We start from the raw sequence: 12,463 nt of genomic DNA, 5'->3' as shown, positions 1-12,463 counted from the left end.
GCGGAAGGAGGGATCGGGTGGGTCTCTGCTGTGCGGTGGGCCGGTCAGTCCCGTCGTGGGGTCGTCTACAGCTGCCCGGAGCATGGATCCAGGGCCTGCCTTGGCTGGTCCAGTTTGAAAGCACGGTCCCGACTGTGCGCTGTCCGGATCAATGGCAAAGCAGAGCCTGTAATCCATTTGTTGACGTCGGGCTTCCATTTTCTGACTGGTCAGCCGCACTTCGCCTGGCTGCGGCATCAGCTAACCAAGTTCAGCGCACGGACCCAAATTTTGTCCCTCACTCCTGGTGCCCCGCGTACCGGCTCCGTAGTTAGTGGATTGAATACCTGAGTATGGCGCGTGCCAATCGCGTAGCCAGACTTCTTGACCTACGGGCAGAGTTGGTATCCAGCAGGAGCGCTGATGCCTGGCCTCGAGGCCATGCCGGCCAGTCACACTAGGACAAGGGGCGGAAACTTGAGTTACATTGCTTTGGGACCCAGAAACCGGCGGAGTGCCAACAAAGGATAAAGGCATCCATGAAGCGGGACATTGCGATAAACGAGCGGATCATGACGAGGTGAAGACCCCCCTCCAAGGTTCTCCAGCTGCCAATTCTAACCAAAATATAGATACTCCATGCTTCTCGGAGCCGGAGCCGCCGCACCCGCCGTGGTGCCCTCCTTCGCAGTTCGAGAATTTAGGATGAGTTGGCCGACACTCAGATACCTATTCATTGAATGAAATGGTTGGATTTGCGCATAAGGAGCAATCTACACGAATGGACTACGTGAGCAAGGCTCCAGAGTGTGGCTCTATTCCCCAACGTTAGAGATATATGTCCCTACAAGAAGTGGAGTGCGTGATACGAGGCTAGTCTTTGGATAGAAATAGATAAAGATCCACCAAGTAGGAGGCAGCAGTGGCTAGTTAGTTCCTTCCCCGACGACAAAAACCTAACCCTTGCATGGCTGGCGATACGAGGGCAGGGCCTCAACCAGTACATCTAGGACGGATCTGCCAGCATCTCGGCCGTACCGGGTTGTGGCAGCGAGAAGTTACCGAGAGGAGGGAGTCTTGGCAGGTAGTCGACCTTGAGCGACGGTGTGTGATGGTGCATTTGGGCTATTGACAGGCGGGGCCTGAGGCTAGCGGCTTGACGAACATGAATAAGTGGGTATCTCCATTGAAAGGTCCCCAGCAGATCTCGTTTACAAGTTCCCTCCCAACTCTCGCAGCTCAGGTCTCATAACCCTGATGATGGCAAGCAACGTAACTGAACCGGCTATACCAACCCGAGGCATCTCCTATGGTCTTCAGGTGATGATTCAGAAAATGATGAACCCCCATTTCTCCCATCTTTCGAAGAGATCCGTATGATGTCGACCATATTTAGGAACGACGAGACTGGCTTCCGGATATGGTATAAGGAATTTATTAAGCCCCTTCCGAAATACCTTGCAGGTTCGTGGCAGCCAGCCTCTCTGACTATGACTAAAGGGAGAAGTAGAAGAATCGCCCACGCAACAGAATGAGGTACAGAACGGGACTGTGGAAGGAGCTGCTTCCGGGCAGCCAGTGGACGGCGATGCTTCAACCACCCTCTCACCTGCCGCGTGTCACCGGTCCCGTCAGCAACGACGGTCATCCTGGGTTAGAAAGGCTTCTCGGAGAAATCACCGGAAGGTGCCGAAAGGTCCAAGGAAATCCAAACAGATTCAGCGTCGGAAGAGCGGGCCACGTGGCTGTGTCCGCCCTGGAGGGAGAGGCTTTGTGAACTTAGGGTCGCGCTCTTCAGGGACAGAGGGTCGGGTGTCAATTGGGCTGCTCAAGTAGTCAACGTTACGTTGTTTCTGTCCTGTGATCAAAGCAAAGGCGGCATATTTGTGCCGGAATGGCCAAGCCGCCACCCAGGAGGCCACCTTGCTGGAAAGGGACGCGGGTCTAGGGCCGGAGCATAGGATTCACCTGTCCGCCAAGACCAATTGCTTTGAGGGTGCCAGGGCGGGAGATCGGTAGGTAGTCGTCACCTGTTTTTCCAGTCCGGAAAACTCTTGGTTATGTCGTTCCAGCTTTTGCTCGACCACGAGAGTGTGGTTTGTCCATCCGAGCTCAGCCGATGTGGTCAAGGTCTGGATGCCTGGCGTTTTCCAGAGTATATAATACCCTCTTGTTCCTGTTCTCCTTCGTTCCCCTCCTTGTCCTTTAATCTTTGCCTTTGCCTTGCCAACTTACAAATCTTCTTCACCATCCCAGCCCTCAACCGGCCAATTACTATTTTGCTTTGGTACAAAATAGCTATCACCCATGTACAACCGAACGACAATATCTACTTACAAAGCATCGCGAGGATATTTAATACTACCTCCAGGGTCGTAACTACCACGGAGCTGGTATCAGTATAAATGCAAGCATTCCTATAAGTATTAACTATTTCCTATTCCCTATATATGTATCTTACCAAACTTTAGGAATCTCGATTTCAAATAGTATTTATTCTCCCGGCTATCATTTACAAAAGGCATATCCTAACGCCCTACGTTGTCTCTTCTATTTGTTAGCTCTCTTTGATCCGGGAAGGAGGCCTTTAATTATATTACAAGAATATCACCAGTATACGTCAAGCCTTTAAGCACGCTACTCCAACAAAAACACACCGTTTTATAGTTAAGTTATGCGATACTAGGATGCTGGTTCGAGATTACACCTAGAACATCAACTACCTCGAAGAGAAGATTAGTCTCTACCAATATACGAAAAGGCCCCAGAAGTCAATCTCGTCTCCAAGGGAAGCACCAACTAGGATATGCTCTTAACCACCAAGCTAGCCACGAGCCGCGGCCCTAAAACAATATCAGGTACCAAATGCATTTTTCTGTATGGATCTCTCTACCATTTGCGATGCACCAACTATGTTAGTACTTGCTGGGATAAGGATAACCGAGAAATAGAGACCCAGGAAACTTCTTATCCTAACTATACGAAGATATTAAATACTAGAACGGCAGCAGGGAAATTCACAAATGCAGTTAGGATACTCCAACCTAACGTACAGCTTTACAACAAACAGGACTCACGAGCTAACTTAACCTTAACCATAATACGATATGACCGGTCACTCTGCCCAAACGTCCTTCTTATTATGGGCACGAGCCTTACAACGCACGGGGTTAGGAACTTGGTAAAGGATTTCGCCGGGGTCATCTACAGCCGCCAGGCTGGGAAGTTGGTGTTTATGAATCTCACAGAACCAGCTAAGAGCTAGGACGGTGTAATCGATCATTGGGTTGAGTAGGACTGCGACGCCTAAGTCCAAGATCTGATAGGCCGCCAGCCAGCATATCCTTACTTTGCCCGAGGTATAGCCCAAAGTTGAGTTCAAGCTGTCAGGCATATTATCCTACTCCAGACCACAACTTGATCTGCAGCGTCATAATCCAGACCACAATACACACACCGAACCACTGGCACCCTTTCGCTTTGGCCCTGTCAGTATCATGCCAGTGCTCCACAAGCCGAAGCTCGGCACACTCCGCAGAATCAGATTCAAGGCCAAACTTACACGACAAGTACCGTGGCATCTCCACGTATGCTGCCCCTGGGGCTTCCCGCATCGTTTAAAAGTCGGTTAGTCTGTGGATACATCCTGCTTTGGATGTTCTGTTGTCATAATTCATGAAGTTGGAGCCGGCGGGTACTTATACGCCACCCAGGCTAAAATAAGCTGAAGTGACCCAACAATGAAGGAGAGAAATCCAAAGAGTACGGACAAAAAGAGGCCCACAACGGCCACAGTCAGTGCATTCCTCTCCGATGTATGCCTCTCAAACCAGGCGACCATTGCGTTCGCTGGTGGCGGTCGTTTCACAACATCGTGGAGCGTTGATAGACGGTCGCCCCAGTAGTCGAACGTCATATCTGCGGGAGTAGCCCGAACGAATTCAATCCATCTTCCTTCCGCATCAAAACCATGCCTTTGGATCATAGTCTCCAGGGCTGCACGCGACTTTTTGTCGCGTACGCTGACCACCGGAAACAAGACATCATGAAATGTCAGTAGAGTCTCAAGGAGAAGCCTCGGCGGCAGTGTCCCTCTACCAAAGCAGTCAGTCAAGGACGGCCAACGGTCTTAGGAAATGGCTTGCCTTCTTAAACTCTCCTCAAAGTTGAGATCCAATGGCTCTTGCTTGCTCTTCGCTAGATGTGCCCTAAGAAACGATACTTGATGGAAGACTTTCAGCGTCATTGTTTTGAGGTCCAACACAAGATGTTCCAGCAGGTTATCTGTGCCTCTGATCTTGATACCGTATCTCTTGGCGAGCTTCCAAGCCTTGATGGATGTCTTGCGCTTCATCGTTTCTCTGCGCTTCTCGTGCTGTTCAGGCGTTTGGATTTGTTGTGACGCCAACTTGAAAGCATTCTCGATGAAATGGAGGAAAGAGACTTCCCCTTCCCACTTGACAGGGTGAAAACCGCCATTTATGAATTATCCGAGCAATAATTTCTGGGCGTACAGTTGATGGCAAAAGCAACCTCGGCCGCCACTCTGGCTATATGTTCTTTCTCTCTCAGATTGGCTTCTGCATGCTTGGAATCAACTGCCCTGGCGACAAATCCGCTAAATGTTATTTTTGGGTCATGGACGATGATATCGATACAACTGAGAACGTCGGCGTGGCTCCTGAGCGCCAGAGTGTCGAGCTCAATCACAGCATCCCCCGGGGAGGTTGGGCAGACAACGGAACAATAGTGGTTGAAGTAGGCTTTGAATCTGGAACTATTGGCATGGTCGGCTAGACTCTCGCCAAAAATCGCCCTTACTATGTCCTGGCGTTCTGTCTCAATTGGTTGGAGCATTGCTTAACTTGCCGTAGAAACGCATACAGAATGGAAATAGAAATATTAGGTACGATTCCAATCCCGCGCGGCGAGGTGACATGGACTACGGAGCGGTGTCTGTTTGACCAGCTTGTCCCGACAAAGCTGGAGAGGATTGGCTGGGAGGCAACCACTGCACTGCCACCACCACCAGATGCAAACCAGCCTACAACTTCTTTGCCTGCGGAGTAAACGCTGACCAACGCATCCTCAAAAATCTAACAGACTGATCGCCGAGTCCTTCCCTGCCATCGCATGCAATCAACAATGACTCGGACTGAGACTATGATGGTGGATCATCTTCGAGGCCCGGCGCCAACAGAGAGGTGCGTTATTTAACAAGATCGAGCCCTCTTCAAGTACTATGTTGATCCTCACCACAAACAGGTCGTCTCAGGTATACGAGGAGAAGCCTTTCGAGAAAACATCCGATCTACCGTCTTCTCTTGAATCCCTTCAGAGCCAGATCCGGCGATTGGCCATTTCGAGGCGCGCCTTGGTGTTTTCTTCGACTCGCAAGAACCCTGCCTCTGACATACACCCGCCGACCAAAAAGACCTCTAGTTGTGAAGAATCGCCTGCGTATGTGGTCTCCGAGTTCCGAAGTCCCGTCTTTGCGGACCGTGGGGGTTACAATAGTGTTTCAGGCAGCACGCATGCCAAGTCAGACGTTGGAAACAGGGAAAACGGAGAAATATCAAGCGGGCGTCTCGATTCTACTGAGCATTCGGGTATTAGCACTCCGACATCGACCACAGCCCCATCATCTTTCCTCGAAGTTACGAAGAGCGACTCTGGGACTGGTTCCAGCACAGGCCTTAGCACTAGCTCCGACTTAGGCTCTGCCCGTTTGTCGTTCGGTGGGGGACAACACGAAAACGGCATCTGCACAGCGTCTCACGAAAGATTCGCGAAACTTCTAGACGACCCTTTCCGGGAGCCAGCCAAAATTCCTGGCTGCTCCCCAACGACATTCGTTTACCCTCACAGCAGTGCAGTCATCGATGCGGCGTTCCACGACAGATATCGAGAAGTGGTCAACATATTCCGACACAACACCGAGGAACATCCTCGGCTAAGGGAGAATGTCCAATACATTGACTACACTCTCAAGTTGTGTGGAACCTCGTCTGAGGAGTCGCATCCGTCGATACTTGTTTTCTGCCGCCAGAGCGAATTCAAGGCTCTAAGTGGGCTCTTGGCGAGCAAGGAACTCAAGTACCAATACTGCCTTCGTCGGCCGTCCCGGAAATATCCATGGAGTGGGAGCCAAGCGTCGATGATCGAGGAGAACCACAAAACACTCTTCAACCTGTACTTCTGGCGTCAACGTAGGCCTAGAACTCTCTTCTGGGGCCAAGAATCCGTGCGGATACATTCTCAACTGAATACACCACCACACTGTTCAGAGACACATCCGCAAAGGGTGCCTGAATTGACCTTGTGCGGATCCGCCATCGAGCTTCTCGATAGTGAATCTGCCTTCTCCACCCTGGGTTGCGTGATAAAGATAGATTCGGATTTTTTTGCCATCACATCAATGCACGCATTTAGGTCATTCAAGCCGATGAAACTCCGTAGTGGAGAGATATCTGATTACCAGTCGGTCGACCGTTCTAGCGCTGGCACTTCCGCGGACGAGGCTGCAAAGCTTCCTGTCTGCAATGAGGAGCCTCTCGATGGCTCTGATACCGATCCTCATGATGACATTGCCGATGATGACGACGACTACTTCATCGACGATGTCGAGTATGAGAGCCTTACAGAAGACGACGGGGGGGAGCTAGATCCCGTGGACAGCCGCTCAACAGCTACGAAGGACTTCCATGGCAATCAAATACAGATCAGTGGGCAAACGAGGGAGCTCAAAGAAATGCTCGCGTTGTTCCCCACGCCTGATGAGCTCAACGAATCTGGTGAATTGGACTTAGACTGGGCTCTCATCAAATTGGTGGACCAACAAGATTGGCGACCCAATGCCTTCGTTTTCCCCAACGTCTCATCGAGGCCCGTGTTTCTATCTAAAGTGGCCGAATCCCAACCGACTCGGGCGGCACTCGTTTTTATAATCACAGGTAAAGCGACACCTCAGAGAGGGATCCTCCTACCCGGGACTTCGATTTTAGGCGGTATCAATGGGAGAACACCATCGGCAGTGTGGACTGTGGCTCTGTGTGAGCCGAACAGTGAGTTCGCTACCAGTCCCTCTCTTGGACCATGTCTTAGCTGACCCTTAGACTCCACAGGCTTGACAAGGGGCGACTCTGGCTCGATTGTTGTCGATGCCGCGACCAACGCCATTTACGGCCATGTTATTGGCTCGAATCCCATTGGAGAAATCTACATAAGCCCCTATGCTGCTATCCTTGAACAGATTCAACATCGGTTTCCCGGATCAACCGTCGCGATACCTGAGCCAATAAATACATTGGCAAGTCTCATAGATTTCTACACTATGACGGTCCCGGACGAAAGCGGCTTGGGGTCTTTGAGACGACTCGAAGAGGCATATAGGAGTGCTGCCCCGGGGCTTGATGAAGTTGCAGTGATCTCTCCTCGCTTCCACCAACTCCATTCATCTGATGCCGCCGCTAGTATCTCGGATGATCAGAAATTTCCACTGTCGCGTTCTACGCACACGGCCCGACATTTCAACATAATCAATGACCCGGGACCTGCAGCGACGGCGGATACCGCACCGCCTAGCGCAGCTTTAGCAAATCCTCCAGACGCATCTTCCGTCTCGCCATTCACGTCGCTGACCTCGAGTCGCTCCGGTCCCATTCCCACCATCTCCACCGCGACAAAGGATACAATGGCGACTTCGGCCTTCTTATCGCAGCCGCAGCCTCTCCGGCCCTCAATGACGCACCAGACCTCATATACACTGGCCATTCCCCCGGGCCATGTCTTCGACCGCGAAGCCGCGAAGCCCGTTAGCACGCCGTTCTCCGCGACTTCAGGAACCGCCGCGCCGTCGTCTGCATTGATTCGAAACCTGCCGCTGAACACGTCGGAGGAGTCGATTCGCCTGATGCTGGTCTTCTCCAAGGATCTGGTTGACGTAGAGGTCCTCGCTCCTGAGCAGCCTGAGGACCCCAACTCTCGGTCGGCCATTGTCAAGTTCAAGACCCTGGCCGGCGCGCAGGAGGCAAAGACTCTCCTCGACGGCAAATCCGTCTCCGCGAACGCGGGGAAGATGATGGTCGACATCCTGGGCTCCAGCCCCACAAGCTTGGGCAAGAGATACCCGATCGACACGACCGGCTCTGCGGCTAGTGCGTCAACAGTGTCATCCGCCGCGTCGTCAGCGACGTCTTCAAGACAAACCTCGAAGTTCAATGGGACATTCAAGTCACTCGACAAGATGGCGCCGACAATGAATGGTGTCTACGGCTCTGAATTGACCAGCCCCGAACCAAGCCCGCACTATCAGAGCATCTTTTCGCCTCAATCGTCCATCGGGAATCATCTTACCGATCGCAATCGGATATCGGGGGCTGGCCTGGGATTCAATCCGCAGTTGTCCTATCGAGCACATAACTTCCCACCTGCCAACCCTGCCGACCTGAACCCCCCCTGCAACACGCTGTACGTGGGTAACCTGCCTATTGACACCTCAGAAGAGGAGCTCAAGGGCATGTTCTCCAAACAGCAGGGGTACAAGAGACTCTGCTTCGGAACCAAGCAGAACGGCCCGATGTGCTTTGTTGAGTTCGAGGACGTCTCATTTGCCACCAAGGCGCTCAATGAGCTCTACGGCCAGCCTCTTCACAATAGCGTTAAGGGAGGCATTCGGCTGAGCTTCTCCAAGAATCCTCTCGGCGTCCGATCGGGCCAAACACTCGGCCAGAACAGTTCGGGGACGATGGGCGGCATGAACGAAATGATGTCAGCTTCCGGCAGCGCCTTCACAACAGCAAGTGGCCCGCCTCCAGGCCTGAGCGCTCCCCCAGGCCTGGGCGCTCCTCTAAGGCTGGCAGCTCCTCCAGGGCTGGCACCAGCTCCCATGATTCACAGCGTCTCCTCTCTAATGAAAGAAATATTGTAGTTATTTTGTAGGCCTACGGCCATGGCTTTATTTCACCAATTCACTAATTTGTGGCTACATTAGATTTGTAGCACACTGTCTTCTGTAAAGGAAGTCTTCTTGTCAGAAACACGGCATACTGGATTCGGTGGAATTGATGGGGTTGCAACTGCATGATTGTATTGCTTGTGTTCTTGCGGTCCTGGCTTGCAGCCAGAACCTCCTTTAACAGACCTTTCTGTAGTATTCAGAGTGTGCCTTATGGTGGCTCAGCTGTAAGGCGGCTTCACTAAGGGAAACAATATCACCAAAGGCTTCGGCTTCAAAAGTCACCGTATTCTATTGATTGAACCGCGTCATGGTGGATTTGATGCACAATGGCCCGTTTCCCTGTAGGGCCAAAGGTACATACATGCCCGCCATCGGGTCTGAGGCACTGAGATAAGCTCCAAGACCATGGTGTGCAACCGTGGAGTTCCTGAGCTGTGAAGTGACTTTGGCAGGTACTTTGTGGGCCGAGCTCCGGGTACTTCTGGGGGTGGTTGACGGTGCCGAAAAGAGCGGGTCGGGGCTAGCCAGAATTGGCACCCAGGACGGCAAAACATGACTTTTTCCTGTCACCCATATGTTGACATCGGGGCTTCCATTTTCTGACTAGTCAGCCGCACTTCGCCTGGCTGCGGCATCAGCTAACCAAGTTCAGCGCACGGACCCCAATTTTTGTCTAATTCCTGGTGCCCCCGCATACCAGCGGCTGGATCGCGAGGTCAACTGTTGACGAGAAGTCGATAAATACTTTCATACCTTCGGTCCCCTTACTACGATTCTACCTTTCCTCCTACTCCTTTCGTTTCCTCTGGCTTTACGTATCCTAAACAATAGTAAAAATGCTGTACTAAAGTTTAGATATATATAATATACTGCGATACAATATAACCTGTTACCCTCGACACTGGTAGTAAGGGGTAGATCAAACCTGTTGGTATAAGTCTTGCAAGTCTTTTTAATTTTATCCGCAACTCTCCCCGATCTGCTGTGTTAGAGTATACGCTTAACTAAGTTCGAAATCTGCAGACTTAGGTAGAATACCGGTGTCTCAGTAAGTAGTAAGCACGTTAATTTCATAACGCTTGTAATCGAGGGTAGGCCAGGTGAACCGCTGCTTAATAGAGCTGTGTAGTTGGTGGATTGAATGCCCGAGTACCAACTGTATAGCTAGAATTCTTGACCTATAGGTAGACTTAGTATCTAGCAGGAGCGCTAACGTCTAGCTTCGAGGTTATGGTGGCTAGTCATATTAGGACACGAGGCAGAAACTGAGCTGCTAATATTACATTATAAATTTTAGGACCCAGGTACAAATTAGTGGAGGCTAAGGATAAGATATCTCTATAAAGTGTGATATTACTACAGAGAGCCGATCGTGACGAGGTGACGAATCCCTTTTTAAAGAATCTTTAGCTGCTAAGTCTAACTAGAATATAGATACTAATTATGCTTCTCGGAGCTGGAGCTGAAACCGGTATGGGGGGACAGATTTGTAGACGGGATAAGAGTAATCGTATGAAGGGGCTATGTGAGTAAGGCTGGAGTGTGGCTCTGTTCCTAGGTGTTGGTGATGGATATCCCTGCAAGAACTGGAGTGGTTGATAAGCGGGCTAGTCTTTAGATTGCAAATAGATAACTTAAGGATCAACGAGAGATAGGGTGGTGATAGCGACCGGGTTGTTCCTTCCCAATGATAAAACCCGACTCCTGCAGATCACCGGCGACGCGAGGGCGCGGCTTCGATTAGTAGAACACCATCTCTGGATGGAATGCCGCGCCTCAGCCGCGCCAGATTGGAGTACCGAGGAGCTACCGAGTGGTCCGCACCGTGGGGGATTCTTCCCAGCCGTCCTGGGTGAATGTAGCTTTGTGGCGTGTTGGTGATATGATAGGCTGAAGAGAGCTGCGGCGCTCATTCAGGTTCAAGTTCCGTTCCTTTGCACCTCAGCTCCCCGTCACTTAACTCTTTCCTGCTCTATAACGTACAAGAAACCCCCCCCCCCCCCACAAAAAAAAAAAAGGAACATTTTTCCCTTGATAACCTCACTTGCCCTTTGCTCTATCTCTTCTCCGGGGCCGGTTCCTTTCCCTCTTCATCAAGGTCCCCTCTACGGCCCGGCTTTAGTGTAGAGCTCAAGAAGCGCCTACCTTCTCCACATCACTGATTCGGGGAGCTAAGTGGCAAACCATGCCTGCAGATACCTCAACGTCAAAGCTCCGTCGGAAACTAGCGACTCAGAGAGAGAGCCATCCGCGTTGCGCTGGAAAGCGTAGCGTAGAATAGCACCAATCCTGGCCGCCTGCTCAGCCATGTCGCGGATTTTGCCCCACCGGCCATCATCATCCCCAATTCCCGAGTTGGACCAGAACTCGTTCCAGAAAACTTGATGCAGCCGCGAGCGGCAGGCATAGTCATGCCAGCCACCGCGGTCCATGTAACCCGTTGTCAAGAACAGGGAATCCAGCTCCATACCAAAGGGCAGGACCGCCGCAAGAGACCAGTCGATGATTCCTGTGATCTCGAAGGTGTCCTCTTCAACTAAAAATGTTAGTTCTGGATAGGTCGCCATGCGTCAGGACTTGGGAGTATTCCTGTGCGAAGAGTGCGGGGAGTTTGCATTCCAGCTCCGATACTGCCGGAGTACCGAGGATCGATAATGACGTCTTTAGAAGAGCGAATCTGCGTTGAATTCTGTTTAGACTCTCCACTCGTGCTTCAGCTGCCACGCATTGCGGTTTGGACCAGCATCGAGCCAAGTACCTAGTTAACACGCATGAGCAACAATACCTAGCAGGGCGTGCGTCGGCCGCCCACTTGGGTAGCCAGGGTAACCAACCTGGCAAGGTGCCGAACAAAACAAACATGTCTGGCCTCGGTCACGTCATCCATATCAACCTGGCAGGCAAGAGCATCGAGGCACGAGATTCCCGGCAGATACGGCATGGTATAAATGGCCAAGGGGGGATCGGCACCATCTATCAGGCCATGTTGCGATACCTTGGGCACTAGGGGGCCGTGTATCGCCTGTGCCAACTCTCCCATGCTCTGGTCGAGGTGAGCTTCTGGTTCACGGAAAGATACTACAATAGCCTGATTCTTCGCGTCGCAGACTGCCCAGAGTACAGGGCATCGCGTCGATGCTATACTACAGGCAACAGGTAGGTTAGAATAGTCGTTAATTGATGATATTATCAAAGTTAACCCTGAAAGCGCCCATCTCACAAGCGGAGTAGTAGAGCGGGCGCTGGCTTGGGTCACCTCACGTAACTACCTGCCTCTGTGGGTTCTCATAACACAAAGTCCTCCATCCTACCCATTGTTACATCCGTATTTTCCAACAACCTGGCCATCTAGCACTAATCATGAATTTGCCCCCTATTCTCCTTTCTTCTTCCGCGCTTCCTCCTTTTCCCGAGCCTCCGCGCAGTAGGGGCATTCCGAGTTGTAGTCCGGTGCATAGTTATTGCCACAGTCATCGCAGGTCTTTAAGTGACCTTTTTTGATACATCTGGACTTGGCGCTCTTTT

At 51.5% G+C, this 12,463-nt stretch overlaps 3 protein-coding genes across 3 annotated transcripts; 2 read left to right on the top strand and 1 right to left on the bottom strand.

Annotated features, from left to right (window-relative positions):
- Positions 1-6,397: 6,397 nt before the first annotated feature.
- On the top strand, positions 6,398-7,087 carry MFIFM68171_04449 (uncharacterized protein; the record flags this gene model as incomplete). The annotated part of the gene is made up of 1 exon (XM_071059869.1): positions 6,398-7,087. The coding sequence occupies one exon, from the start codon at positions 6,398-6,400 to the stop codon at positions 7,085-7,087; it is 690 nt and encodes a 229-aa protein (XP_070915970.1).
- A 585-nt stretch (positions 7,088-7,672) lies between these two features.
- Positions 7,673-8,908, top strand: WHI3_3 (cell cycle RNA binding protein whi3; the record flags this gene model as incomplete). Its single annotated transcript, XM_071059868.1, has 1 exon — positions 7,673-8,908. The coding sequence occupies one exon, from the start codon at positions 7,673-7,675 to the stop codon at positions 8,906-8,908; it is 1,236 nt and encodes a 411-aa protein (XP_070915969.1).
- A 2,201-nt stretch (positions 8,909-11,109) lies between these two features.
- On the bottom strand, positions 11,110-11,505 carry MFIFM68171_04447 (uncharacterized protein; the record flags this gene model as incomplete). The annotated part of the gene is made up of 1 exon (XM_071059867.1): positions 11,110-11,505. One exon carries the CDS (start codon positions 11,503-11,505, stop codon positions 11,110-11,112), a length of 396 nt encoding a protein of 131 aa, XP_070915968.1.
- Positions 11,506-12,463: the final 958 nt, after the last annotated feature.

Source organism: Madurella fahalii (genome assembly GCF_045866475.1).
Source record: "Madurella fahalii IFM 68171 DNA, scaffold_2, whole genome shotgun sequence".
Taxonomy (NCBI): domain Eukaryota; kingdom Fungi; phylum Ascomycota; class Sordariomycetes; order Sordariales; genus Madurella; species Madurella fahalii.
The sequence above is the reverse complement of the archived record's forward strand: the minus strand, read 5'-3'. Positions and strand labels throughout refer to the sequence as shown.